Raw genomic sequence first — 25,408 nt, forward strand, 5'->3', positions numbered from 1 at the left:
GACATCATGACAAACACGTGAAAATGAGTAACTTGTATTAGTGTTCATCGGTAACTCAGTTTCAGCTTTGGCACTCCGTGCTAGCTATGGGCATGCACGCTAAATCTTCAACGAATCAGCGCTAGCCGCCGGAGTGCCAAAACCGATGAACACTGATAATTACTAATTTTCACGTGGTAATTACTCATTTTTACGTGTTAGTTACTAATTTTCACGTGAACTGGCAGTGTTAATTAGTAATTTTCACGTGATAATGGTAACCCCAGGATTTGGCACTAGTAAGCCGAGGCCAAAACTGAAACTTAGTAATTAACACGTGTTCCGTGTAATTAATAGTGATAACGCTTACTGACAGTGTTAATTATTAATTTTCACGAACGGATTGCTTGAGCCAAAACTGAAAATTAGTAATTTTCACGCGAAAAATAGTAATTAACACGTGAAAACGCAAACTGACAGTGTTAATTAGTAATTTTCACGTGATAATGGTAACCCCAGGTTTTGGCACTAGTAAGCCGTCACATAAACACCCAGCATGCTTTCCCGGAAAGCGGCGTATGGCTGCGGGGCTGACTGATGGCGGGGTAAGAACGGTCATACATGTAGGAGATTGTGGGAGTTTCAACTCATGAACAAAGAAGTGGAGAAGAGATGACCTGCCGACCAAAGGCCCGTGTAACGCTGTGTTGTTTACTGCAGGGAAGTCGCAGGAGCGGAAGACATCGGAGCTGATCCAAGACATTGTGCGACAGGAGATCTACATCGAGAGAGAATCTCCTTACGTCAACTACTATGAGGTCGGTCTCATGGGCGTTGTGTGTGTGTGTGTTTGAGTTTGAGTTTGAGCACGGTGTGTTTGTGTCAGTGTTTGAGTGTGTGTGTGTGTGTGTGTTTCACTTTGAATGTGTGTTTGTGTGTGTGTAGTACTGGTGACGGTGGCGTGGCCGTCCACCAACCGAACGATAGATGCATGGGAAGTAAACCCTCTGGAACGCTAGTATCATGATTGTGACCAGTTATTTCCCTTGTGTTGCGTTGTAATGGCCACATTAGCATTGGGAAGAACTAATGTTTGGGCATGAACATACTTGTTTTACCAACTTCTCCCGAATGTCATAGTTCTTACAAAAATGGATGGGTCATTTAAAAAAATTTTTTTTTTTATAGAGGATTAGTTGATAAGCCGTTTACGGCATTTGTTTAATGGTGAAACTGAGAGGCCTTGATTGTCTGTACGCTTCCATTTGCTAAAGACTACGCTATTTGTCCTGTAATACGATATTTTGCTTCAATTGGGCCAAAACAAGCAATCTCTGAGATATTATACATTTAGTCCACAATGACAAACACACACGCGCGCACGTACACGGGCAAACACACCCACCCACGCACACATGCACACGCGCGCACGCATATACACACTCATGTTACACACACACACACACACATACACACACACACACACACACACACACACACACACATACACCTCTTTCTCTCTGATCATCTCTTTCATCGTTACTATAGAAACGACAGCAGAAGGGCTATATTCTGTCGTCTAATATACACAAGATAATTATCATAACATATCATATTACAGCACAAAATAACGTAGTAACATGAACTGATATAAAAAACGCTGGACCCGAGTACTCTTCAGACTGGCTCGCTCCCCCAGTATGAAAGTTTTTGTCTTGTGCACGTGGATTTAAAAAAAAAACATTTTTAAATTTATTTTACACAATTAAAAAAATTATTAGAGTAAAATAAAACATTAAAACGTTCATAATAAACAATAGTAAACAAGAATTAAAAAAAAATTAAAAAAATTAAAAAATAGACCGCCCATGCCGGGAATCGAACCCGGATCACTTGGATTTAAAAAAAATAAAAAATAAAAATTATTTATTTATTTTACACAATTAAAAAAATTATTAGAGTGAAATAAAACATTAAAACGTTCATAATAAACAATAGTAAACGAGAATTTAAAAATATATATATATATATAGACCGCCCATGCCGGGAATCGATCCCGGATCATTTTGGCCATAGACTCTCTCGTGCTCTCTGTCTCTCTTTCACCGAGACCAAACCCTGCATTGTAATTTCTTTGCCGAGACCATTTCCTTATGGCATTCCGTTTGTCAAATAATTATTTGGATACTTTTTCATGTTTTTTTCACCAGTTTTAGCTAAATAATCATTATTTAGAAGCTCATGTGCTAAATAAGTAATTGTTTATAAACAATGTAAAACAATTCTAAATAATTTTTTGTTTACGTAAACCATTCATTGTTTACCTAAACAATTCATTGTTTACGTAAATAATTCATTGTTTACGTAAATAATTCGTTGTTTACGTAAATAATTATTGTTTACACAAATAATCACTTATTTCACAAAATAATATTTTTTGGGTGGATAAAGTGAGCAGGTGCTAAATAAATCATTGTTTACCTATATAATGCATTATTTAGCAGATTCGCTAAATAATGAAAACTGCTTTTACTTTCCCTAAACAATGAATTGTTTAGGGAAAGCAGTTTTCATTATTTAGGGGAATCAAGAATTGACTTCTAAGCTTCATTTTTTGTGTGTGTGTATATACTATAATTCAATACAAGGTATCTCCGAACATTATTGATCAGAAAATGTTCGTAAATTTGTTTATAACAGCAATTTGGGCTTGTAAAATAAGCAAAATAATATCCAAACAAAAGCTATTTTAAGATAAGAGTGTGTGGAGAGACCTTGTATTCAATTATAGTAATCACTGAAAGACATAAAACTTAGTTCAGAAGCGAATCCTAGAAACCCCTAAATAATGGAAAATGTGTTGGCTAAACAATTCATTGTTTACGTAAATAATTCATTGTTTACGTAAATAATGATTCATTTAGCAACATTGCTGATTGTTTATAAACAATGTAATATAAGTTTATTTCACAGAGTCAACTTTGTGTGCAGACTCTCTTCGGTGTCCGAACCTCCCCCCGTGTACACTACATTGGGTGTGCACGTTAAAGATCCCACGATTGACAAAAGGGTCTTTCCTGGCAAAATTGCTTAGGCACAGTTAATAATTGTCTACCTATACCCGTGTGACTTGGAATAATAGGCCGTGAAAGGTAAATATGCGCCGAAATGGCTGCAATCTACTGGCCGTATAAAATTTCATCTCACACGGCATCACTGCAGAGCGCCTAGAACTGTACCCACGGAATATGCGCGATATAAAGACTCATTGATTGATTGATTGATTGATTGATAAGTCTAAATAATATATTGTTTACGTAAAAAATATATTATTTAGACGTATTTTACATTGTTTGTAAACAATCAGCAATGTTTCTAAATAAATCATTATTTACGTAAACAATGAATTATTTACGTAAACAATGAATTGTTTAGGTAAATAATGAATGGTTTACGTAAAGAAAAAAATATTTAGAATTGTTTTACATTGTTTATAAACAATTACTTATTTAGCACATGAGCTTCTAAATAATGATTATTTAGCTAAAACTGGTGAAAAAAACATGAAAGAGTATCCAAATAATTATTTGACAAATGGAATGCCATATTTCCCCACCCGTTGTCTGGCTTGCACTGAAATCATGCTTCTCTCGTCACTGCGTGACGTGTTCGCCGCTCAAGTCTCCCCTTTAGTTCAGGCTGTTCGCAAAGCGACCAGCCTCCCACCGCAAAAACTCCCCCCGTTAAGACTAAGAGTCGTTTTGGTGAAATATTTCGCAGGTCCCAGGTAACATTATGAAGTTTTAATACGATCAATCGGACCTATTATCAAGTTAGTGTATCAACTTTTGAACGAACTGCGCCCAGTAGTTTCCCAGCAATAAGCTGTTAAGTCGAGACAGACAGACAGACAGACACACACACACACACACACACACACACACACACAGACACACAATTAAAGTCTGCTGGACCCTCCTACTGCGTACTCGGGGACCAGCTTTAACCCTTATTATCCCAAAGCGCCCAATACCGCACGCTCAAGCTCCCAAATGCAGATCCCTGAAACACCCACAGTTATACATTGGACACATATCTGCTTTCATTTCTACTGGCTTCCTGCAATGTTTGAGCATTTATAATTTGGGAAAACTCGCAGTAGTTTATTTGCTACGATTTGTTCAAGTTTGAAATTGACGGGGGCGTCTTTCCATGCCATGGGGGTAAATGGGATATACTGTTGTATACAGGGGAACCCTCTTTTTATACTTTTTCCTCACACTTTTTGTTCAACTTCAGTAACTTTACTCCCATTTTAAGATTCTCTCCTTTTTGACTCACATGCGAAGCAAAAGTGAGTCTATGTACTCATACGAGTCGTCCGTCCGTCCGTCCGGAAAACTTTAACGTTGGATATTTCTTGGACACTATTCAGTCTATCAGTACCAAATTTGGCAAGATGGTGTATGATGACAAGGCCCACAAAAACATACATGGCATCTTGACCTTGCTTCAAGGTCAAGGTCGCAGGGGCCATATATGTTGCCTAAAAAACAGCTATTTTTCACATTTTTCCCATTTTCTCTGAAGTTTTTGAGATTCAATACCTCACCTATATATGATATATAGGGCAAAGTAAGCCCCATCTTTTGATACCAGTTTGGTTTACCTTGCTTCAAGGTCAAGGTCACAGGAGCTCTTCAAAGTTGGATTGTATACATATTTTGAAGTGACCTTGACCCTGAACTATGGAAGATAACTGTTTCAAACTTAAAAATTATGTGGGGCACATGTTATGCTTTCATCATGAGACACATTTGGTCACATATGATCAAGGTCAAGGTCACTTTGACCCTTATGAAATGTGACCAAAATAAGGTAGTGAACCACTAAAAGTGACCATATCTCATGGTAGAAAGAGCCAATAAGCACCATTGTACTTCCTATGTCTTGAATTAACAGCTTTGTGTTGCATGACCTTGGATGACCTTGACCTTGGGTCAAGATCACATGTATTTTGGTAGGAAAAATGTGTAAAGCATGTGAGTCGTATGGGCTTTGCCCTTCTTGTTAAGACCTGAACTTGTGTTTAGGGGAGGTTTTAACAGGGGAGTTCCACTGTACTATTTTGCTGCAGACGCGGAGTCCTCAAGGCAATACTGTGCGCGTGCCGGTGACCAGAGTGCCGCGTCTGACGGACAAGCTTCAGAGTCTGCCCCTCACACTGCCTGCCGGCAAGCGACAGTTCGTGCCCCTCATGCTGCTGAGAGAGGGCGAGGTCTTCGTGAGTGTCTTTCTCCATCCCCACAACAGTCCAACCCTCATTTTGCATTGCACATCATTTAGTTGTTCTGTGATGGAAATTAGATTTAGGAAACAAATTATTTAAACACTTTCCATTTTAATACGTCCTTTTCCAATTTTCACAAGTTTTTCTTGTTAAGAATGTTTGTTAATTTACTTCCATTTTAAGACTCACTCCTGTTCTAGCTGTTTTGTTTGTTTCTTTGCTTGTTTATCTAGACAATTTCTCCGGAAAAACAATATTTCATGCTAACTTACTTGCACAGGGTTATCCAGTCATTTTCTGTGTACGGGGGAGTAACGAGCCGGGGGAGTAGCGATACGGGGGAGTAACGAGCCGGGGGAATAACGAGCCGGGGGAGTATCGAGCCGGGGGAGTAGCGATACGGGGGAGTAACGAGCTGAGCATCTCGTATCTCTTCTGCTTAAAATATATACTTTTTTTGTCAAAGATGTACTGTACACGAATGTACAGGCAGATCTGACAGTTGTAAGTTCTTTAAACATGCTCTCTCTCTCTCTCTCTCTTGAAAATTCAATTAAAGGCACAGTAAGCCTCCCGTAAACCATCACAGATACGGTCAGGCTTTTACACACAGTACAAACACCCTTTCATTTAAAATACTCACCGATTGAGAACATCCTAGGTGCCCTCCGTAAAGAGCGAACAATTTTCAAAGAATTTATTTTTGCGTGGTTTATCTTACCCCTGAGCCATCGTGAACCCGTGTGATCCAGTTTCCCTTTTTCACAATGTAGTCGTCAGTCAGTAATTTGAATGCGACTCGATGTGAGCTTATCTACAATAGCACGTTTTTATGCACGAAACAAACGGCTGTGGTTCACAAGAACTCTAGCGATGGCTTTTGACTGTTGAGAGGAACGGCGCTATATATGCATAAACCGTCGTCTGCTACGACCATTGCGTGACCCTGCTTCCGGGCTTTTCTTTTTTCAAACTTTCACAACTTCGAATTGTACTGATCTTGTCTTGATGAAAAAATAATTCTTTTATGATTAAAGAATGTTTGTGTAACAAGCTGTCAAATAATTTATTATTTAGATTTTAAAAGTTAGGTCTAGCGCAAAAACGCACCACGGTCCAAAAACATTCTGATAATCATCGATCCACGGCTATCGCCAGTTTACATCGATAGAATGAGACCCGAAGGGAAGTAACTCATTTTTGACCTGAGTTCAGGATGGGTCCAAAAAGTGTTCGAGACAATCTGCAAAATTAATTCTTTACAAATTGCTCGCTCCTTACGTAGGGCACCTAGGATGTTCCCGTTTGGTGAGCATTCAAATGGAAGGGTGTTTGTACTGTGTGTAAAAGCCTGACAGTATCTGTGATGGTTTACGGATCCGGAAGGCTTACTGTCCGGGCGTGATTTCCGGTATTGATAATATTCATAACAGCCGTCCAGCACCAAAACGAGGCGCCATTGTTGTAGAGGACCAAGTCCACGAAAATAAATTCTTTGAAAATTTCTCACGCTCGACAGAAAGCAGCCAGGATGTTCCCGTTCGGTGAGCGTTCAAATGGAAGTATGCTTGGACTGTTTGTAGACGCTCGGGGAGCTCTGTGATGGTTTACGGGAGGCTTACTGTGCCTTTAAGTAATAACTGGATTACTTAAGTGTAATAAAAAGGCACGGGGGAGTAACGAGCCGGGGGAGTAGCGAGCCGGGGGAGTAACGATACGGGGGAGTAACGATACGGGGGAGTAACGAGCCGGGGGAGTAACGATTACGATACGGGGGAGTAACGAGCCGGGGGAGTAACGATACGGGGGAGTAACGAGCCGGGGGAGTAACGAGCCTGGGGAGTAACGAGCCGGGGGAGTAACGAGCCGGGGGAGTAACGATACGGGGGAGTAACGATACAGGGGAGTAACGAGCCGGGGGAGTAACGATACGGGGGAGTAACGATACGGGGGAGTAACGATACGGGGGAGTAACGAGCCGGGGGAGTAACGATACGGGGGAGTAACGAGCCGGGGGAGTAACGATACGGGGAAGTAACGAGCCGGGGGAGTAACGATACGGGGGAGTAACGAGATGCTCCCCTTTTGCAACGGTGTTCCAACTTTAAATACTGTGGTGAAGTTCGGTTTTCTGGGGCAAAATAGTGTATAAAACCGCTTTATGTTCTTTAAATTGATGGGATGTGTGCATTTGGTTGCGTGTGATCTGTTTATGAAATGAACAATTGTTGAAAACTGACCGTCGGATTGCAGTCCAGGGGCGGACGAGGGGGGGGTTTCTGGGGTTTCCGGAAACCCCCCCCCCCCAGCCAAAAAATAAAAATATTTTTGTGTGTTTTTTTGGGTTGAGTTTCAATTTTGTGGGTATTAATCAGTGACAAAATCTGCTGCCTGGAACTGGTAATGATCATCCTCAGAATGCACCAGCTTGCACCATTTTGCATCCTTTTTTTCAAAATTTTCCGGGGGGGCATGCCCCCGGACCCCCCTAGCAAGCTAGGCGCTTCGCGCCGTCGGCTCGGCGCTTCGCGCCTTCACACCCATATCTTCACAATATACTTTTGGAAACCCCCCCCATAAAATGAACTGATCCGCCCCTGCAGTCTTTTGTCGAAGCAGCTGAAGGCCAGAAATTTGAAAGGGGAACTAAAGTAACTCTTGACGCTAAACAAAGTATGAGAGTTACTTACCTTGGGAGTTCGGCCTGCACCGATCAGAGATCTGAAGCAAGTATCTCTGCACCGATCGTTAGATTTTAAATCAGAAAACAACCGAACTGATGGATTTTTTATGGCTGCGTCGCTCACAAGAAATAACGGTTTTAGGTGTGACGAAAAAAAGAACAGGGCCTGAGTACGGTGATAAATACAAGACTTCTTTTACAACCATTTGAAAAATACATACATCCCCCGTGGCTGCCCGCATAACGAAATCGTTTTTCTCGTGTTTTGAACTTGCCAGTGTTACAGCACAGAGCAGAGTCCGTCCCGCACTTTGCTTTGTGTACATCACGTGGCCACCCAAACACCCGCACAACGCAACATTTTCACGAGAAAAACACGTTTGTTTGTTTGCTTTGTCTGTAGTACATATTTCTATTTACATTTACCACTGACACATCAAATTGTATACTATAGTTTGCAAGTGAATCGTTATCATACAAAATAACGTTATCACGAGACGAACAGAGATCTCAGAGATCGTCAGCTTCTCAACTGTTTCGCGCAAATCGTGTAATATCTATTTTTGCGGAAACCTCCCGAAAAAATGCAATCTCAGCGGCTTCCACCTGCAACATAGTCGTGCTTATTTGGAATGTGACGTCCTGTACTTCGTCAGTCACACCTATCTCGAAACTAAGCGTCGCACAGAACCAGCGCCCTTCCATTACCTGTAGTTGCTATACCGAGAGGCATAAATTCCGCAAACGGAACTTTAAAAAATCACAAAAAATCAACTCAGTGGTGAATGTTTTCAATGTTTGAATATTTTATTTATTGGCCATTTTAGTGTTTATAAACCTTCGCTTAATTGATTTTGAATAGAACATCATGAAATGACAATTTTTCAAAAAAAAGTGACTGAGTCCAAGCGCAATGATTTCGGAAAACGTTCAGTGTTCATCACGTTCAATGCTTTGGCCAGCTTTAAGCATCCCAATCGCTTGCTGTCTCTCTCCTTCATCAAGTCGTGGCATGATTGCGATATCTGGATACAGCCAAACAGCCAGTTGCATTTTATAGGGCCATACACTATCTTTTTTACGTTATTGTCTCCCGTTCAGCCCATTGTCTTTATTAGCACAGTGAGCTGTGGCTGGATCAGCAATACTGCAAAGCGCACGCTGACAGCGTGAAACATTTGCTCCAACACTCAAGATGTCAACTACAAATTACAGGTTCAATCTGATTTTCGTTTGAGAGCAAAATCGTTCAATGCACTATTTGCAGAATTTATGCCTTTCAGTATAGTTTAAATGCAGTATGTTTGTATTGTTTGCTCCAGAGCATCCTGACCTGAGGTCAAAATGAGTTCGGCTCATTCTCTACCTGACAGGATGCCTTGAGTTTCCTTGCCTAGCAAGGAAACCGATTTTTTGACTCACATGCGAAGCAAAAGTGAGTCTATGTACTCACCCGAGTCGTCCGTCCGTCCGTCCGTCCGTCTGTCCGTCTGGACGTTCGTCCGGAAAACTTTAACGTTGGATATTTCTTGGACACTATTCAGTCTATCAGTACCAAATTTGGCAAGATGACAAGGCCCCAAAAAACATACATAGCATCTTGACCTTGCTTCAAGGTCAAGGTCGCAGGGGCCATAAATGTTGCCTAAAAAACAGCTATTTTTCACATTTTTCCCATTTTCTCTGAAGTTTTTGAGATTCAATACCTCACCTATATATGATATATAGGGCAAAGTAAGCCCCATCTTTTGATACCAGTTTGGTTTACCTTGCTTCAAGGTCAAGGTCACAGGAGCTCTTCAAAGTTGGATTGTATACATATTTTGAAGTGACCTTGACCCTGAACTATGGAAGATAACTGTTTCAAACTTAAAAATTATGTGGGGCACATGTTATGCTTTCATCATAAGACACATTTGGTCACATATGATCAAGGTCAAGGTCACTTTGACCCTTATGAAATGTGACCAAAATAAGGTAGTGAACCACTAAAAGTGACCATATCTCATGGTAGAAAGAGCCAATAAGCACCATTGTACTTCCTATGTCTTGAATTAACAGCTTTGTGTTGCATGACCTTGGGTCAAGGTCACATGTATTTTGGTAGGAAAAATGTGTAAAGCAGTTCTTAGTGTATGATGTCATTGCTAGGTTTAGTTATTTGACCTTGACCCTCATGTAAAGGTCAAGGTCAAGCATGTGAGTCGTATGGGCTTTGCCCTTCTTGTTTAATTTGTTTTAATTTTTTAATTTTTTTTTTTTTAAACATATTTAGAGTTTTTTGTAATGTGTTAATGTTATGAATGTAAGCAGATTTGCGATCGTCGATAATGATTTTTCATGGTGTTTTGTAATTTTTTAATTACAGAGGAATTTTTATTTTAGACAGTTTCAAGCGAGCTATTTTTCGCGGATGTATTTACTGTGCAAACAACTCTAAATATGGCATAAGTGTCACGTGATAATCAACCGTTTGGTTACCGGCACGGTTGGCCTAGTGGTAAGGCGTCCGCCCCGTGATCGGGAGGTCGTGGGTTCGAACCCCGGCCGGGTCATACCTAAGACTTTAAAATTGGCAATCTAGTGGCTGCTCCGCCTGGCGTCTGGCATTATGGGGTTAGTGCTAGGACTGGTTGGTCCGGTGTCAGAATAATGTGACTGGGTGAGACATGAAGCCTGTGCTGCGACTTCTGTCTTGTGTGTGGCGCACGTTATATGTCAAAGCAGCACCGCCCCGATATGGCCCTTCGTGGTCGGCTGGGCGTTAAGCAAACAAACAAACCGTTTGGTTTCGGCGTTCGCTGGAGCAGACGATCTTTTTGACAGTGATGCAACCATATATTACGGTCTCCTTCCGGCAGCAGTCCCAAAATTTCGACTTGTTTTGACCTTAGAACGATGTCTTTATCATAACTGTGAAGAACAGAACGGAGATCACTGTCGAAGTCGGCCAATCTGCAATCATTTTCGTCTTGCGAACACTGCTCGTGAACAACATATGGGAGATCACTCTGTATTCTGGTTTTGATAGATTCGCGTAGGACTTTCGCGTCCGGTCAGAGAGACAACTGGCGATAGCCGTGGAGCGAGGATTATCAGAATGGCTCCAGATATGTATATTTCGTACATTAGAGCGTTCGGAACTTTTCAATCGCAAAAGTAGTTCCCACAAAGTCTAACTCCTTAACCTGTGAGCTATCGCGGATTCAGGCCTGTTATTGGGTGAGTGATTTTGGTTGCTGGGTAAGTTACCGAAAAAACTAGCCCTACAAGTTTACAGAGAGAAAGAAGCAGAGGGGGGAATAAGTATCAGTCCAGTTATTTATCTCGGTCTCCTTCTTTCTGCTTGTCGACATTATTATGTCTTTGCTCGCCTCATGCAAGTCTTCGCGATAGAAATCTCACGCAGCCCAGCCTGGTAGTGCTTGGCCGAACTGAGGAAGAAATGGTTCTGTGCAATCTTCCATCCCTTCTTGGTATTTTTATCCGTCTTTGGCCTGTGGTATTTTTATCCGTCTTTGGCCTGTGGTATTTTTATCCGTCTTTGGCCTGTGGTATTTTTATCCGTCTTTGGCCTGTGGTATTTTTATCCGTCTTTGGCCTGTGGTATTTTTATCCGTCTTTGGCCTGTGGTATTTTTATCCGTCTTTGGCCTGTGGTATTTTTATCCGTCTTTGGCCTGTGGTATTTTTATCCGTCTTTGGCCTGTGGTATTTTTCCCAGTTCGGCATTCTGTAAATGGTCATGGTGAGAAAGATAATTGATCCAGAGCGATTTAGCCTTCGTTATTCTTTATTGCACCACGCAAACCCTTCTCCCTGTAACCCCCTTACCACCCACGGTCTGTCTCGTCGCTTACCTGAGAGTGTCCTTAGGAAGCCAAAAGCATCGGTCGTTGACCAGGGGGAGGACATTGGACTCTCAGCTTCCGTGTGAGGTGTTGTAAAAATGCGGTTGTGGTATGAAAGACGTGTTTGTTTCTGCACCACCCCGCAGGGATTGTTATTATATTTAAACCCACACACACACCCACACAAGATCAAAATGACCGATCCTTACAATAAGTTAGGAGCTTTCTTGAAACTGATTGACCAATTTACACGGCGACTGATTATTGATTGATTGATTGATTGATTGATTGATTGAGTGTGTGAGTGTGTGTGTGTGTGTGTGTGTGTGTGTGTGTGTGTGTGTGTGTGTGTGTGCGCAGGGATTAGACCAGACGCCCATGTGTGCAAACCGGTGTAACTCCAGGGCAGTGATACTTGTGAGTAGACTACACACAGCAGAGTGTTGTCAAGCATCTATACAGCTTCTGCTGAATCGCCTATTTCTCTCTCTGTGGAAGACAATGAAAAACAAAAGACAGTCCACAAAGACACACAGTGACACACAAAAGGCAGAGTCCACACAGTTCCAGCCTGTTCTGTATATGTTCCGGCTTTTTCTCAGAGTATATCGCTTGGTATTCCTGCATTTTGTTTATTCCTGCATATCCGTCTCTGTGTTACTGCTTTCTCTGTGTTATTGCTTTCTCTGTGTTACTGCTTTCTCTGTGTTACTGCTTTCTCTGTCAATAGGTTGCTTCTTTCTCTACCTATGTGCTCCTCAATTCTGTGTCTGTGGTCCTGGACTTTTGACTCACCTGAGTAATCAGTGAGCCTTAGTAATGAGCAGTGTTCGTCCACACGGAAGGGCGACCAAAGTCTGGTTGACCCTCGTCATATTTCAAGGTCACAGCAGGGTGGGACAAACAAATAATATTGTAATAATGGTATACAGTTGTCACTTTCTTTAGTGTCTAGAGCAGCAGATAGTTCGTTTCTTCCGTCGCGATATAACCTTGAACGGTTGAAAACGACGTTAAACACCAAATAAAGAAAGAAAGAAAGAAAGAAAGTTCGTTTCTGCATGATTCATATTAACTATGGCGAAGGTGAGCCGTATAAGCGTTTGCTGTTCTTGTTTGTAACTGAGTTTCTGTATTTTCTGTCTCTGTGTTCCTGTACGTATTCTCTGTCAATGTGTCCCTGCATTCTCTATCTGTGTGTTCATCATAGCTGTGTCTGTATGCTCCTGTATCTCTGTCTGTGTGTTCCTGTACGTATTCTCTGTCAATGTGTCCCTGCATTCTCTATCTGTGTGTTCATCATAGCTGTGTCTGTATGCTCCTGTATCTCTGTCTGTGTGTTCCTGTACGTATTCTCTGTCAATGTGTCCCTGCATTCTCTATCTGTGTGTTCATCATAGCTGTGTCTGTATGCTCCTGTATCTCTGTCTCTGTCTTCCTGTACGTATTCTCTGTCAATGTGTCCCTGCATTCTCTATCTGTGCGTTCATCATAGCTGTGTCTGTATGCTCCTGTATCTCTGTCTCTGTCTTCCTGTACGTATTCTCTGTCAATGTGTCCCTGCATTCTCTATCTGTGCGTTCATCATAGCTGTGTCTGTATGCTCCTGTATCTCTGTCTCTGTCTTCCTGTACGTATTCTCTGTCAATGTGTCCCTGCATTCTCTATCTGTGTGTTCATCATAGCTGTGTCTGTATGCTCCTGTATCTCTGTCTCTGTCTTCCTGTACGTATTCTCTGTCAATGTGTCCCTGCATTCTCTATCTCTGTGTTCATCATAGCTGTGTCTGTATGCTCCTGTATCTCTGTTTCTGTGTTCCTGTACGTATTCTCTGTCAATGTGTCCCTGCATTCTCTATCAGTGTGATCATCATAGCTGTGTCGGTATGCTCCTGTATCTCTGTTTCTGTGTTCCTGTACGTATTCTCTGTCAATGTGTCCCTGCATTCTCTATCTGTGTGTTCATCATAGCTGTGTCGGTATGCTCCTGTATCTCTGTCTGTGTGTTGTTTCAGGTGAGTCTCGGGGCGGAGGTGATCGCGCTGAACAAAGACTTCTACTGCCGTCACGCCGCGAAGGAGGCCAAGGAAGTGTCGGACAAGACCTTCATTTACGACGACAACTTCATCAAGCGACGCGTGCGGGAGAGAGTCAACCGTGACGTGCACCTGGAGGAGGTTCTCAATCACTACTTCCACAAGGTCACCATGGCAACCAGCGAGTTGTGCAGGACAACGGACGTTACTATGATCTGATCGCTTCACTCACCTGGTCACTCTGCCCCTGGACTTGTTGGACACGGTGTGACTAACCTGTCTTGGGGGCAGCGCCATCTGGCTGTGTTTGACTGCTTGAGCCCTCTTTCTCTCTGACACCGTGTGTCTTTCTCACCGTCAGATGTTTGGAGACATCCACACGTCGATCAGCATTTAGCCTCTTATACAGGCTTCAACTTGTGTCTTCTGGTGCCTGGAGTTGTTGAACAGACATGTGTGTGTCACCACCTGCTCGTGTAGTCTTCACTTAGTTACTTGTGCTTTTTTGCGTGTGGAGTTGTTACTTACGGCTAGCTCACCTACAAGAGGAACAGGCTTGTCTCCAGCGGCATTTAGTATCTATAGTATCTTTTGGCTGTGATTGTGTGGACCCAGAAGTGTGTTTAATTGCAAATATCTCTTAAACTAGTTGGAATTTTTTAATAAGCTTTTAAGAATACCTCAGGCACCTGAAATGCTCTTATGTGCTGAAATTTCAGCGAGAAGTAATAAAAACAAAAGGTAATAAACTAATATTTAGACTACAACCATCGTGGGGCCGTGCGGGCCCATGTTTCTCAAAGAAGGAAATGAGAAGCATGGGTGCGCACGGCGACTTCCGTGTGTAGTCGAAAACCCGGACGGGCGAAGGTTAAACCGTCTGTTCATGGTTATGGATTAAAATCATTCGGAATAGATCATGTTCCTAAGTAGTTGCAATTGCCTACTTGACCTTTTGTAGAAGTTTTCTTGGATGCTCTAGTCTTGTACTTCTTTTGTCTGGTACGTGCAACATCTATAGAGTTTGTGGATGCAAAATGTGTTGTATTCTGTCATTAAGACCGTGTATTCAGTCACCTTTTTAAGTGTCAAGTTAAAAAGACAAAGATGCCAAGCTTTTTTTCCTCTAAAATGTTAACTGAACATTTAACGTTGTAACAAGACTATACATGTTTTTATATTTAGTCAAGTTTTGACTAAATATTTTAACATCGAGGGGGAATCGAAACGAGGGTATGGTGTATGTGCGTCTGTCTGTGTGTGTGTGTGTGTGTGTAGAGCGATTCAGACTAAACTACTGGACCGATCTTTACGAAATTTGACATGAGAGTTCCTGGGTATGAAATGCCCGAACGTTTTTTTCATTTTTTTGATAAATGTCTTTGATGACGTCATATCCGGCTTTTCGTGAAAGTTGAGGCGGCACTGTCACGCCCTCATTTTTCAACCAAATTGGTTGAAATTTTGGTCAAGTAATCTTCGACGAAGCCCGGGGTTCGGTATTGCATTTCAGCTTGGTGGCTTAAAAATTAATTAATGACTTTGGTCATTAAAAATCGGAACATTGTAAAAAAAAATAAAAATTTATAAAACGATCCAAATTTACGTTTATCTTAATCTCCATCATTTTCTGATTCCAAAAACATATAAATATGTTATATTCGGATTCAAAACAAGCTCTGAAAATTAAATATATAAAAATTATTATCAAAATTAAATTGTCCAAATCAATTTAAAAACACTTTCATCTTATTCCTTGTCGGTTCCTGATTCCAAAAACATATAGATATGATATGTTTGGATTAAAAACACGCTCAGAAAGTTAAAACAAAGAGAGGTACAGAAAAGCGTGCTATCCTTCTTAGCGCAACTACTACCCCGCTCTTCTTGTCAATTTCACTGCCTTTGCCATGAGCGGTGGACTGACGATGCTACGAGTATACGGTCTTGCTGAAAAATGGCAGCTACTTGACTAAATATTGTATTTTCGCCTTACGCGACTTGTTTACTTTTGATACCTCACTAAAGGAATTTACAGTTTTATAACCTTATACAATTTTGTGATGCTTTTTAAGCAATAATGGAAAAAAAATATTATTTTTGTTAATGTCTGGCACAACATTGTAAGATATAGCACATAGTAATACATATTTTTGTGATATGCAATTTTGAACATGGCACAACAACTTGTATTGAAACAAGGTGGTAATTTTAGCATGTAGTTTAATAATTGACTTGCGAGCAAATTTTGCGTCTGAACGTCACTTTATTGCACACAAGTTTTTGTGAAAGAATGCTAGACATACATGTTTTGATTGTAGTCATAATGCTCCTTAGAACTGAATAAGAGTAATATGACAGTGATACGATAATAACATAACAGAATGAACAAAAAGATGTAAAGCAATGACTTGCATTTTTATTTCTCACAAAACTTGACACAGCTCAGGGATGACAGGATGTTGACGACGCAAGCACTACTACAGTAAAAGGGCGAGTTAAAAACGGACTGACGCCCACAGTCAAAAGTCTACAACAATATTCAATATGTAACTTGAATGAGAAATGTCTTTGTTACTGTTAAGTAACTTTGGGGACAGATAAGTGTTCAGCAAATGAATCGACTAAAAAACTTCATAACACACACAAAACTTAAAACATTTGTACTACAGAATTTGTTTCACAATAATCACTGCTAACTAAAAAAGTCAAATAAAGGAAAACATCAAGAACATGTCCAGATAATTGAAGTAGAAGAGGATTTGAAAGGGAGCAACGAAATTGACACCACTGGGAAGTGACTGACGTACAATCAACACAATCTATAACCTTAAATACACCAAGCAAAGATTTGTTCTGGTAACATCACTTCGTTTGACATTGAAACGCAACACCTATCAGAATGAGAGTTCTTTTTGTTTTGACCAAATATTCCAAAACTTATCAAGACATCCTATTGAAACTAGCCTAATAAACACCGAGTTTTTCTTCTTCTGGTAACTGCTTAGTCTGACATTGAAAGACAACACTGAACAAAATGCGAGTACTTTTTGTTCAGAGTAAACTTCCAAAACTTATCAATACATCATAATAAAACCAGACTAATAAACACTGAATATACCTTCACTTAGTTTGACATTTAAACACACAACACGGAGGAGAGTAATTGTTTTTGATCTGAAAAAAATAACCTAATGTTACAGGAATATACCAGCACCGTTTTCCTCCTTTCTTCTGGTAGCTCTCCTTTACCCTTGCGGTTGTTTCAACCATCTTTCTTTTTTGTTACATTTAGTCAAGTTTTGACTACTGTAATTGTTTTAACGTAGAGGGGGGAATCGAGACGAGGGTCGTGGTGTATGTGCGTGTGTGTGTGTGTGTGTCTGTCTGTGTGTGTGTGTGTGTAGAGCGATTCAGACTAAACTACTGGACCGATCTTTATGAAATTTGACATGAGAGTTCCTGGGTATGAAATCCCCGAACGTTTTTTTCATGTTTTTGATAAATGTCCTTGATGACGTCATATCCGGGTTTTCGTGAAAGTTGAGGCGGAACTGTCACTCCCTCATTTTTCAACCAAATTGGTTGAAATTTTGGTCGGGTAATGTTCGACGAAGCCCGGACATCGGTATTGCATTTCAGCGTGGTGGCTTAAAAATTAATTAATGACTTTGGTCATTAAAAATCTGAAAATTGTAAAAAAAATTATGTTTTTTTATAAAACGATCCAAATTTACGTTTATCTTATTCTCCATCATTTGCTGATTCCAAAAACATATAAATATGTTATATTCGGATTAAAAACAAGCTCTGAAAATTAAATATATAAAAATTATTATCAAAATTAAATTTTCCAAATCAATTTATAAACACTTTCATCTTATTCCTTGTCGGTTCCTGATTCCAAAAACATATAGATAGGATATGTTTGGATTAAAAACACACTCAGAAAGTTAAAACGAAGAGAAGTACAGAAAAGCGTGCTATCCTTCCCAGCGCAACTACTACCCCGCTCTTCTTGTCAATTTCACTGCCTATGCCGTGAGCGGTGGACTGACGATGCTACGAGTATACGGTCTTGCTGCGTTGCATTGCGTTCAGTTTCATTCTGTGAGTTCGACAGCTACTTGACTAAATGTTGTATTTTCGCCTTACGCGACTTGTTGATTTTGCTGTTGTTGAACACTTTGATGAAGATTCCTTCTACACACATTATCTGTCTCCTTCCCTGGCTGGTTTGGATGTTGCTTTTCGCTGTTCCCATGGCTGCCTCAGACGTTACTAATGGTGATGTTTCTGAGTGCAGCAGAGCTGACCACCTAGTCCTCGGTCCACTCGAAGGGCTCCGGGGGTTCTGGCTCCTCCTCCTCTTCCGTCTTGGGTCCACCAGCTGCAAATCACATGTCAGATTCAGCTACACCTCTTCTACTACCAACACTGAAGCACCTATAATTATCTGAGTCAGAAGCTTACAGTTTCTGCTGTGTTTTTTGAGTCACTTGAGAAAAAGTGACTCTATGTAATCGGTCAGTGTTAGTCTGTCCGGCCGGCCGTCCGGCCGGCCGGCCGTCCGTAGACACCACCTTAACGTTGGACTTTTCTCGGAAACTATCAAAGCGATCGGGCTCATATTTTGTTTAGTCGTGACCTCCAATGACCTCTACACTTTAACGATGGTTTCGTTGACCTTTGACCTTTTTCAAGGTCACAGGTCAGCGTCAAAGGAAAAATTAGACATTTTATATCTTTTCTCGGAAACTATCAAAGCGATCGGGCTCATATTTTGTTTAGTCGTGACCTCCAATGACCTCTACACTTTAACGATGGTTTCGTTGACCTTTGACCTTTTTCAAGGTCACAGGTCAGCGTCAAAGGAAAAATTAGACATTTTATATCTTTGACAAAGTTCATCGGATGTGATTGAAACTTTGTAGGATTATTCTTTACATCAAAGTATTTACATCTGTAGCCTTTTACGAACGTTATCAGAAAAACAAGGGAGATAACTAGCCTTTTCTGTTCGGCAACACACAACTTAACGTTGGGCTTTTCTCGGAAACTATAAAAGTGACCGGGCTCAAATTTTATGTGAACGTGACTCATTGTGTTGTGAATAGCAATTTCTTCCTGTCCATCTGATGCCTCATATAATATTCAGAACTGCGAAAGTGACTCGATCGAGCGTTTGCTCTTCTTGTTTTTAACTGTACGTGCTTTCGTGTCTTCCCTGTAATCTCTAAATACATCAACACAAACAGTGGGGTTTAATTATATATGATAATGATACCAACACATGCACAGTTTGGTGGCTAGTGATCTTACCAGTAAATTTCAAAAGCTGATATTACTTGGTTTCCCGCAGTGGGGCACTGCGGTTATGAAATTAAAAGCCCCTCCTGTTTTTGGAACCGCAGGAGCTTTCTAGTTTGCTGTTAGGTAGATTTTTGGTTCCTCTTTCCTGTCATGCTCTCTTTTTCTTCGTGAATTCTTTTCTTTTTTCTGCCTTCTTGCTCATTCACCTGTATTTTTTCCAAAAATCTCTTCTCTTGCCGCTTGTCTCGCGATTCATGTATAGTTTAATCTGTTAGTGTTCTGATGTAAGTCCAGCAGTAGATAGGTTAAGCCTATTTTAACATACTGGAAACTGGTAATCTTCCAGTAGGTATTAATTTAGTTTTACTAAAGCCTGCTGGGACACAAGTAATGGGTTAGTGCATTTGTAAACAGGAATCGCTTGACAAGTGGCCCCCTTCATCTCCCCCTTCCTCGTCCTGATATGGCTCTGCGTAGTCGGCTGGACGTTAAGCAACAAATAAACAAACAAACAAATATTACTTGGTTGCTGAGATTTTATTCTCAAAATTCTGTGCAATTTCCCAAAGAGACAAATTATTCTCAATGTCACCTGTTCATCAAGTTCTTTTCGATTTTGATGTGGGAGACTTTTCACTTCAGAAGAGAGGGTCAACAGGTTCTTGGCTTGCTTTATTTATTTATTTATTAAGGAGATTTCTATAGCGCATAACTAAAAGCACTATGCGCTAATTATCTCATGAAACTTTGGTAGGACTGCATGTTGACCAAGAAAGAGTTGTGTATCAATATGAAATGTGTTTTGTGTGCGCCTTAACAAACCTGCCACAAACTCCACCAGGTCCTCCTCTTCGTCGGGCTTGACGTTCTTCAGCATGATGATGCCTCCATGGTTCAGCTGTAACATCATGGGACAAACAATAAGTATGAGCTCATAAAAATACTAAAGACATGAGACTCAAACTGGAATCAAAACCTTATCTTCATTCACAGAAAGAGAATTTAGAACCATACTCCACCAAAAAAGGAAACTGTATTCTTATTCACGAAAACAAAGCCAAGAGTCTTGTATTATTGTTCACACAGAAAATATTTCGAAATGACAGCAAGAGTTTAGAAATGATACAAGAAAGTGTCCAACTCTTAAAAAGGTGCAATACTTTAATAGGCACAACATCGTTATAGACTTGGTTAATCAGACTGTCAGAAAAAGGTATTCTGAGATCAAGTGCAATGTGAGAGGCATCCATGCCAAGATAATTGGCAAGAAAACGGGATGGGCTTCCAGTTAAAAGTCAACAACAACGAATCAATGGGCACTCACACACAAATTGTGGTCATTCTGTCATGTCAACTGATCAAATCAACGGATTACATTATTAATTACACAGTAAAACCTTTCAAACAATCAACCAACAGGTATGGCCGGTTCCAGATTTAATGTCCGGTATTTTTACATTTTCCTCCCTAACATGCCATAAATGTCAGGCAAAAACTATCGCTGTGGAGGTCAAGTGACAAAGTGTAACACTGACCACATCCATCTTCTCCTCCTTCTTCTTCTCGGCCTCCTTGCGGCGTTGCTTGGCGGTGATGGACAGCACGGCGGTCTCCACCTTCTCCTTGGTCTGGTTCTTCTTCTCCTCCAGGGGCGGGGGGTAGGCGTACAGCGAGGGGCGCCTGGCTGACTTGAACTCCACCTTGGGCATCTGGCAGGGCGAGAGTAAAACATGAATGCATGGCATTCTTTCTTTATTTGGTGTTTAACGTCGTTTTCAACCGTTCAAGGTTATATCGCGACGGGGAAAGGGGCGGGGGGGGGGGGGGGAGACTAAGAGAGAGAGAAACTAAGAAAGAGAGAGAGAGACTAAGAAAGAGAGAGAGAGACTAAGAAAGAGAGAGAGAGACTAAGAAAGAGAGAGAGAGAGACTAAGAAAGAGAGAGAGAGACTAAGAAAGAGAGAGAGAGACTAAGAAAGAGAGAGAGAGAGACTAAGAAAGAGAGAGAGAGACTAAGAAAGAGAGAGAGAGACTAAGAAAGAGAGAGAGAGACTAAGAAAGAGAGAGAGAGAGACTAAGAAAGAGAGAGAGAGAGACTAAGAAAGAGAGAGAGAGACTAAGAAAGAGAGAGAGAGACTAAGAAAGAGAGAGAGAGACTAAGAAAGAGAGAGAGAGAGACTAAGAAAGAGAGAGAGAGACTAAGAAAGAGAGAGAGAGACTAAGAAAGAGAGAGAGAGACTAAGAAAGAGAGAGAGAGAGACTAAGAAAGAGAGAGAGAGAGACTAAGAAAGAGAGAGAGAGAGACTAAGAAAGAGAGAGAGAGAGACTAAGAAAGAGAGAGAGAGACTAAGAAAGAGAGAGAGAGACTAAGAAAGAGAGAGAGAGACTAAGAAAGAGAGAGAGAGAGACTAAGAAAGAGAGAGAGAGAGACTAAGAAAGAGAGAGAGAGAGACTAAGAAAGAGAGAGAGAGACTAAGAAAGAGAGAGAGAGACTAAGAAAGAGAGAGAGAGACTAAGAAAGAGAGAGAGAGAGACTAAGAAAGAGAGAGAGAGAGACTAAGAAAGAGAGAGAGAGACTAAGAAAGAGAGAGAGAGACTAAGAAAGAGAGAGAGAGACTAAGAAAGAGAGAGAGAGAGACTAAGAAAGAGAGAGAGAGAGACTAAGAAAGAGAGAGAGAGACTAAGAAAGAGAGAGAGAGACTAAGAAAGAGAGAGAGAGACTAAGAAAGAGAGAGAGAGAGACTAAGAAAGAGAGAGAGAGAGACTAAGAAAGAGAGAGAGAGAGACTAAGAAAGAGAGAGAGAGACTAAGAAAGAGAGAGAGAGACTAAGAAAGAGAGAGAGAGACTAAGAAAGAGAGAGAGAGAGACTAAGAAAGAGAGAGAGAGAGACTAAGAAAGAGAGAGAGAGAGACTAAGAAAGAGAGAGAGAGACTAAGAAAGAGAGAGAGAGACTAAGAAAGAGAGAGAGAGACTAAGAAAGAGAGAGAGAGAGACTAAGAAAGAGAGAGAGAGAGACTAAGAAAGAGAGAGAGAGACTAAGAAAGAGAGAGAGAGACTAAGAAAGAGAGAGAGAGACTAAGAAAGAGAGAGAGAGAGACTATGAAAGAGAGAGAGGGAGACTAAGAAAGAGAGAGAGAGACTAAGAAAGAGAGAGAAAGAGACTAAGAAAGAGAGAGAGAGAAACTAAGAAAGAGAGAGAGAAACTAAGAAAGAGAGAGAGAGACTAAGAAAGAGAGAGAGAGACTAAGAAAGAGAGAGAGAGAGACTAAGAAAGAGAGAGAGAGAGACTAAGAAAGAGAGAGACTAAGAAAGAAAGAGAGAGAGAGAGAGACTAAGAAAGAGAAAGAGAGAGAGAGACTAAGAAAGAGAGAGAGAGACTAAGAAAGAGAGAGAGAGAGACTAAGAAAGAGAGAGAGAGAGAGAGAGAGACTAAGAAAGAGAAAGAGAGAGAGAGACTAAGAAAGAGAGAGAGAGACTAAGAAAAAGAAAGAGAGAGAGAGAGACTAAGAAAGAGAAAGAGAGAGAGAGACTAAGAAAGAGAGAGAGAGACTAAGAAAGAGAGAGAGAGACTAAGGAAGAGAGAGAGAGAGACTAAAAAAGAGAGAGAGAGAGACTAAGAAAGAGAGAGAGAGAGACTAAGAAAGAGAGAGAGAGAGACTAAGAAAGAGAGAGAGAGACTAAGAAAGAGAGAGAGAGAGAGAGACTAAGAAAGAGAGAGAGAGACTAAGAAAGAGAGAGAGAGACTAAGAAAGAGAGAGAGAGACTAAGAAAGAGAGAGAGAAAGAGAGACTAAGAAAGAGAGAGAGAGACTAAGAAAGAGAGAGAGAAAGAAAGAGAGAGAGAGACTAAGAAAGAGAGAGAGAGAGACTAAGAAAGAGAGAGAGAGAGACTAAGAAAGAGAGAGAGAGAGACTAAGAAAGAGAGAGAGAGAGAGAGACTAAGAAAGAGAGAGAGAGACTAAGAAAGAGAGAAAGAGACTAAGAAAGAGAGAGAGACTAAGAAAGAGAGAGAGAGAGAGACTAAGACAGAGAGAGAGAGAGACTAAGAGAGAGAGAGAGACTAAGAAAGAGAGAGAGAGAGAGAGACTAAGAAAGAGACAGAGAGAGAGAGAGACAGAGAGAGAGAGACTAAGAGAGAGAGACAGAGAGAGACAGACAGAGACAGACAGACAGAGACAGACAGTCAGATAGACAGACAGTCAGATAGACGGATAGACAGACAGACAGACAGAGCAACTGACAACAGACATACAGAGAGACAGACAGTCTCTTGGAGACAAACAGGCAGACAGACACTGTGACCTCTTGATTTGTGTAAGCTTCATTGATAGTAGGGGAAGGGCTCCTAATATGGACCGGCTCCTAATATGGACCACCTCCTGTTCTGACAAACTAACGGCGCTAGAGCGCTAAAAACAAATTCATTCGCTGTATTCACCCTCTCTGGATAACTTGCACATGTCAAAACAGTTGCAGAAACACAAACCTCAAAACCGTTAGGCTTTTTCTCTTTTTTTCACTTTTGGCAGCGTCCACTCTAAATTTGCAGCCTAAAACGGACTCGTTTCTGTCCACAGCCAAAGCTGTTATCACACAAAAATTGCTATTTATGACAGCTAAGACCGTATTTGTTACATTTTAGCAGTTTTGACCCCGAGTTTCTACTGCAAACAAAAAATAATAGCAAAATCTCAAAGTATGTGTGAGTCCCCTAATATGGACCACCTTCAACAAATCGAAGAAATTAAAAGCTAAAGGTTATTTTCATTAATTCATTAAGAAGCTTGCTGAAAATAACCTATAACTAGCCCTCGAGATTTAGAAAAACAAAAACAAATAGTCTTCTTTTCGTAGAAGTTCATAATTTCACTTAAATCTAAAGCATCTTTTAATTAGTCTGACTTGTACACTAAGTTGTATCATGTTATTTTGAAGACTAGGGGGCTTTTTACGGTGATTCGTGAAGGTCGCTTTACTGGTCCATATTAATAATAATAATGCAAACTTTTTTCAGCGCTATTCTAGAAAAATGTCTACTCTTAGCGCTTTACAATACATATATACATCGACCAAGCATACTATACACGCACAGGCAAAGAAACCGACCAAACATAACCAACAACTATACATGCACAGGCAAAGAAAACGACCAAACATACAATACACGCACAGGCAAAGATAACGACCAAACATAAACAAACATACTATGACCAAACATAACCAACATACAATACACGCACAGGCAAAGATAACGACCAAACATAAACAAACATACTATGACCAAACATAACCAACATACTATACGCGCGCAGGCAAAGAGAACAATCAGCACATGGGCGCCTAATATGGACCATTTGTGATTTTTTCTGTATTTAATTTTTGCTGAAAATCTATCAAAGCTATTTTACTCTAATTAGGCCTGATAGTTAACCTAAGAGAGAAGGACTACCAAACACAAAATGAAATTTCTTCGTAAGAAAACAAGCTAGTTATCAGCATGAAACAAAACGTGGTCCATATCAAGAGCCCTTCCCCTACATCCGTTTTGTTGGAAAAAGATTAAGCTTGCAGCCATAACCTCCTGTTATCCAATAGTCAACTACAGACCGATGTTTTGCTCATGTAACTCGAAGCTTTCATTCCACCTGGCATTAAATGCACATCTTGACAGTACCTAAGAATATGAATGAATGAATCTGGGCAAACCATTGAGTGACCATGCACTACAATGGATATAGGGCACACAACCCATCAACAAGGTTGTAGCACAAATGTAACAAACTTGCCACCAATGGCCAAGACTACATGCAGACAGAAAGCACAGGACAATCCAGAAGACGGGCACCTACCTTGAGGTCAAAGTTGAGGCCGACGATGCAGGCGGGGGAGAAGGCGAGGGAGAGGAAGTGGGTGAGGGGGTACCAGTACCAGAACTGGCAGAACACCAGCAGGCCCACCACGGCGTCCATGTTGGTGTGCCCGGTACGGGACTGCAGCGACACCGTGCAGTTGCGTCCTCCTGAAACAGTTAGGAGAAGACTGCTAGAATACTCTCATCATGGATACCACTGGAAGAAACTTTATAGGTAGGTGTCTGGAAAGCCCCAACTAGGATAAAAATAACAACACACACACACACCAAACTAAAGCAAGAAGGAAAACAAAGGGAAACTCTACTGACAAATTGTAAATACAGATCTTAATCAGCCCATCTCTATAGCAGAGTAACTTAATTTCAATCCACATATGGAAGTAAATT

General features: G+C 40.9%; 2 protein-coding genes and 1 long non-coding RNA gene across 5 annotated transcripts in view; 1 reads left to right on the plus strand and 2 right to left on the minus strand.

Annotated features, from left to right (window-relative positions):
* The window catches only part of LOC138945602 (cyclic nucleotide-binding domain-containing protein 2-like), a 57,930-nt gene extending 42,916 nt beyond the window's left edge, over positions 1 to 15,014 (plus strand). For 2 of the 3 annotated variants that reach the window (XM_070317048.1, XM_070317050.1), the window contains 4 exons: positions 700 to 797; positions 5,117 to 5,263; positions 12,163 to 12,219; positions 13,817 to 15,014. In XM_070317048.1, the coding sequence (XP_070173149.1) occupies positions 700 to 797; positions 5,117 to 5,263; positions 12,163 to 12,219; positions 13,817 to 14,056 (542 nt within the window). In that variant the 3' untranslated portion in view covers positions 14,057 to 15,014. The remainder of the gene's footprint in view (positions 1 to 699; positions 798 to 5,116; positions 5,264 to 12,162; positions 12,220 to 13,816) is intronic. The other variant, XM_070317049.1, reaches the window with a different exon arrangement.
* Positions 15,015 to 16,241: 1,227 nt separating this feature from the next.
* On the minus strand, positions 16,242 to 20,399 carry LOC138945603 (uncharacterized). The gene is made up of 2 exons (XR_011449049.1): positions 19,973 to 20,399; positions 16,242 to 18,227 (listed from the first exon to the last, which is right to left on the minus strand). It is a non-coding gene; the product is annotated as an uncharacterized lncRNA (long non-coding RNA).
* Positions 20,400 to 20,495: 96 nt separating this feature from the next.
* LOC138945876 (26S proteasome non-ATPase regulatory subunit 1-like) lies at positions 20,496 to 25,208 on the minus strand. The gene is made up of 3 exons (XM_070317396.1): positions 24,999 to 25,208; positions 20,686 to 20,859; positions 20,496 to 20,504 (listed from the first exon to the last, which is right to left on the minus strand). Exons 1-3 carry the CDS (start codon positions 25,116 to 25,118, stop codon positions 20,496 to 20,498), a joined length of 303 nt encoding a protein of 100 aa, XP_070173497.1. The 5' UTR covers positions 25,119 to 25,208.
* Positions 25,209 to 25,408: the final 200 nt, after the last annotated feature.

Source organism: Littorina saxatilis, linkage group LG13, assembly GCF_037325665.1.
Source record: "Littorina saxatilis isolate snail1 linkage group LG13, US_GU_Lsax_2.0, whole genome shotgun sequence".
Taxonomy (NCBI): Eukaryota; Metazoa; Mollusca; class Gastropoda; order Littorinimorpha; family Littorinidae; genus Littorina; species Littorina saxatilis.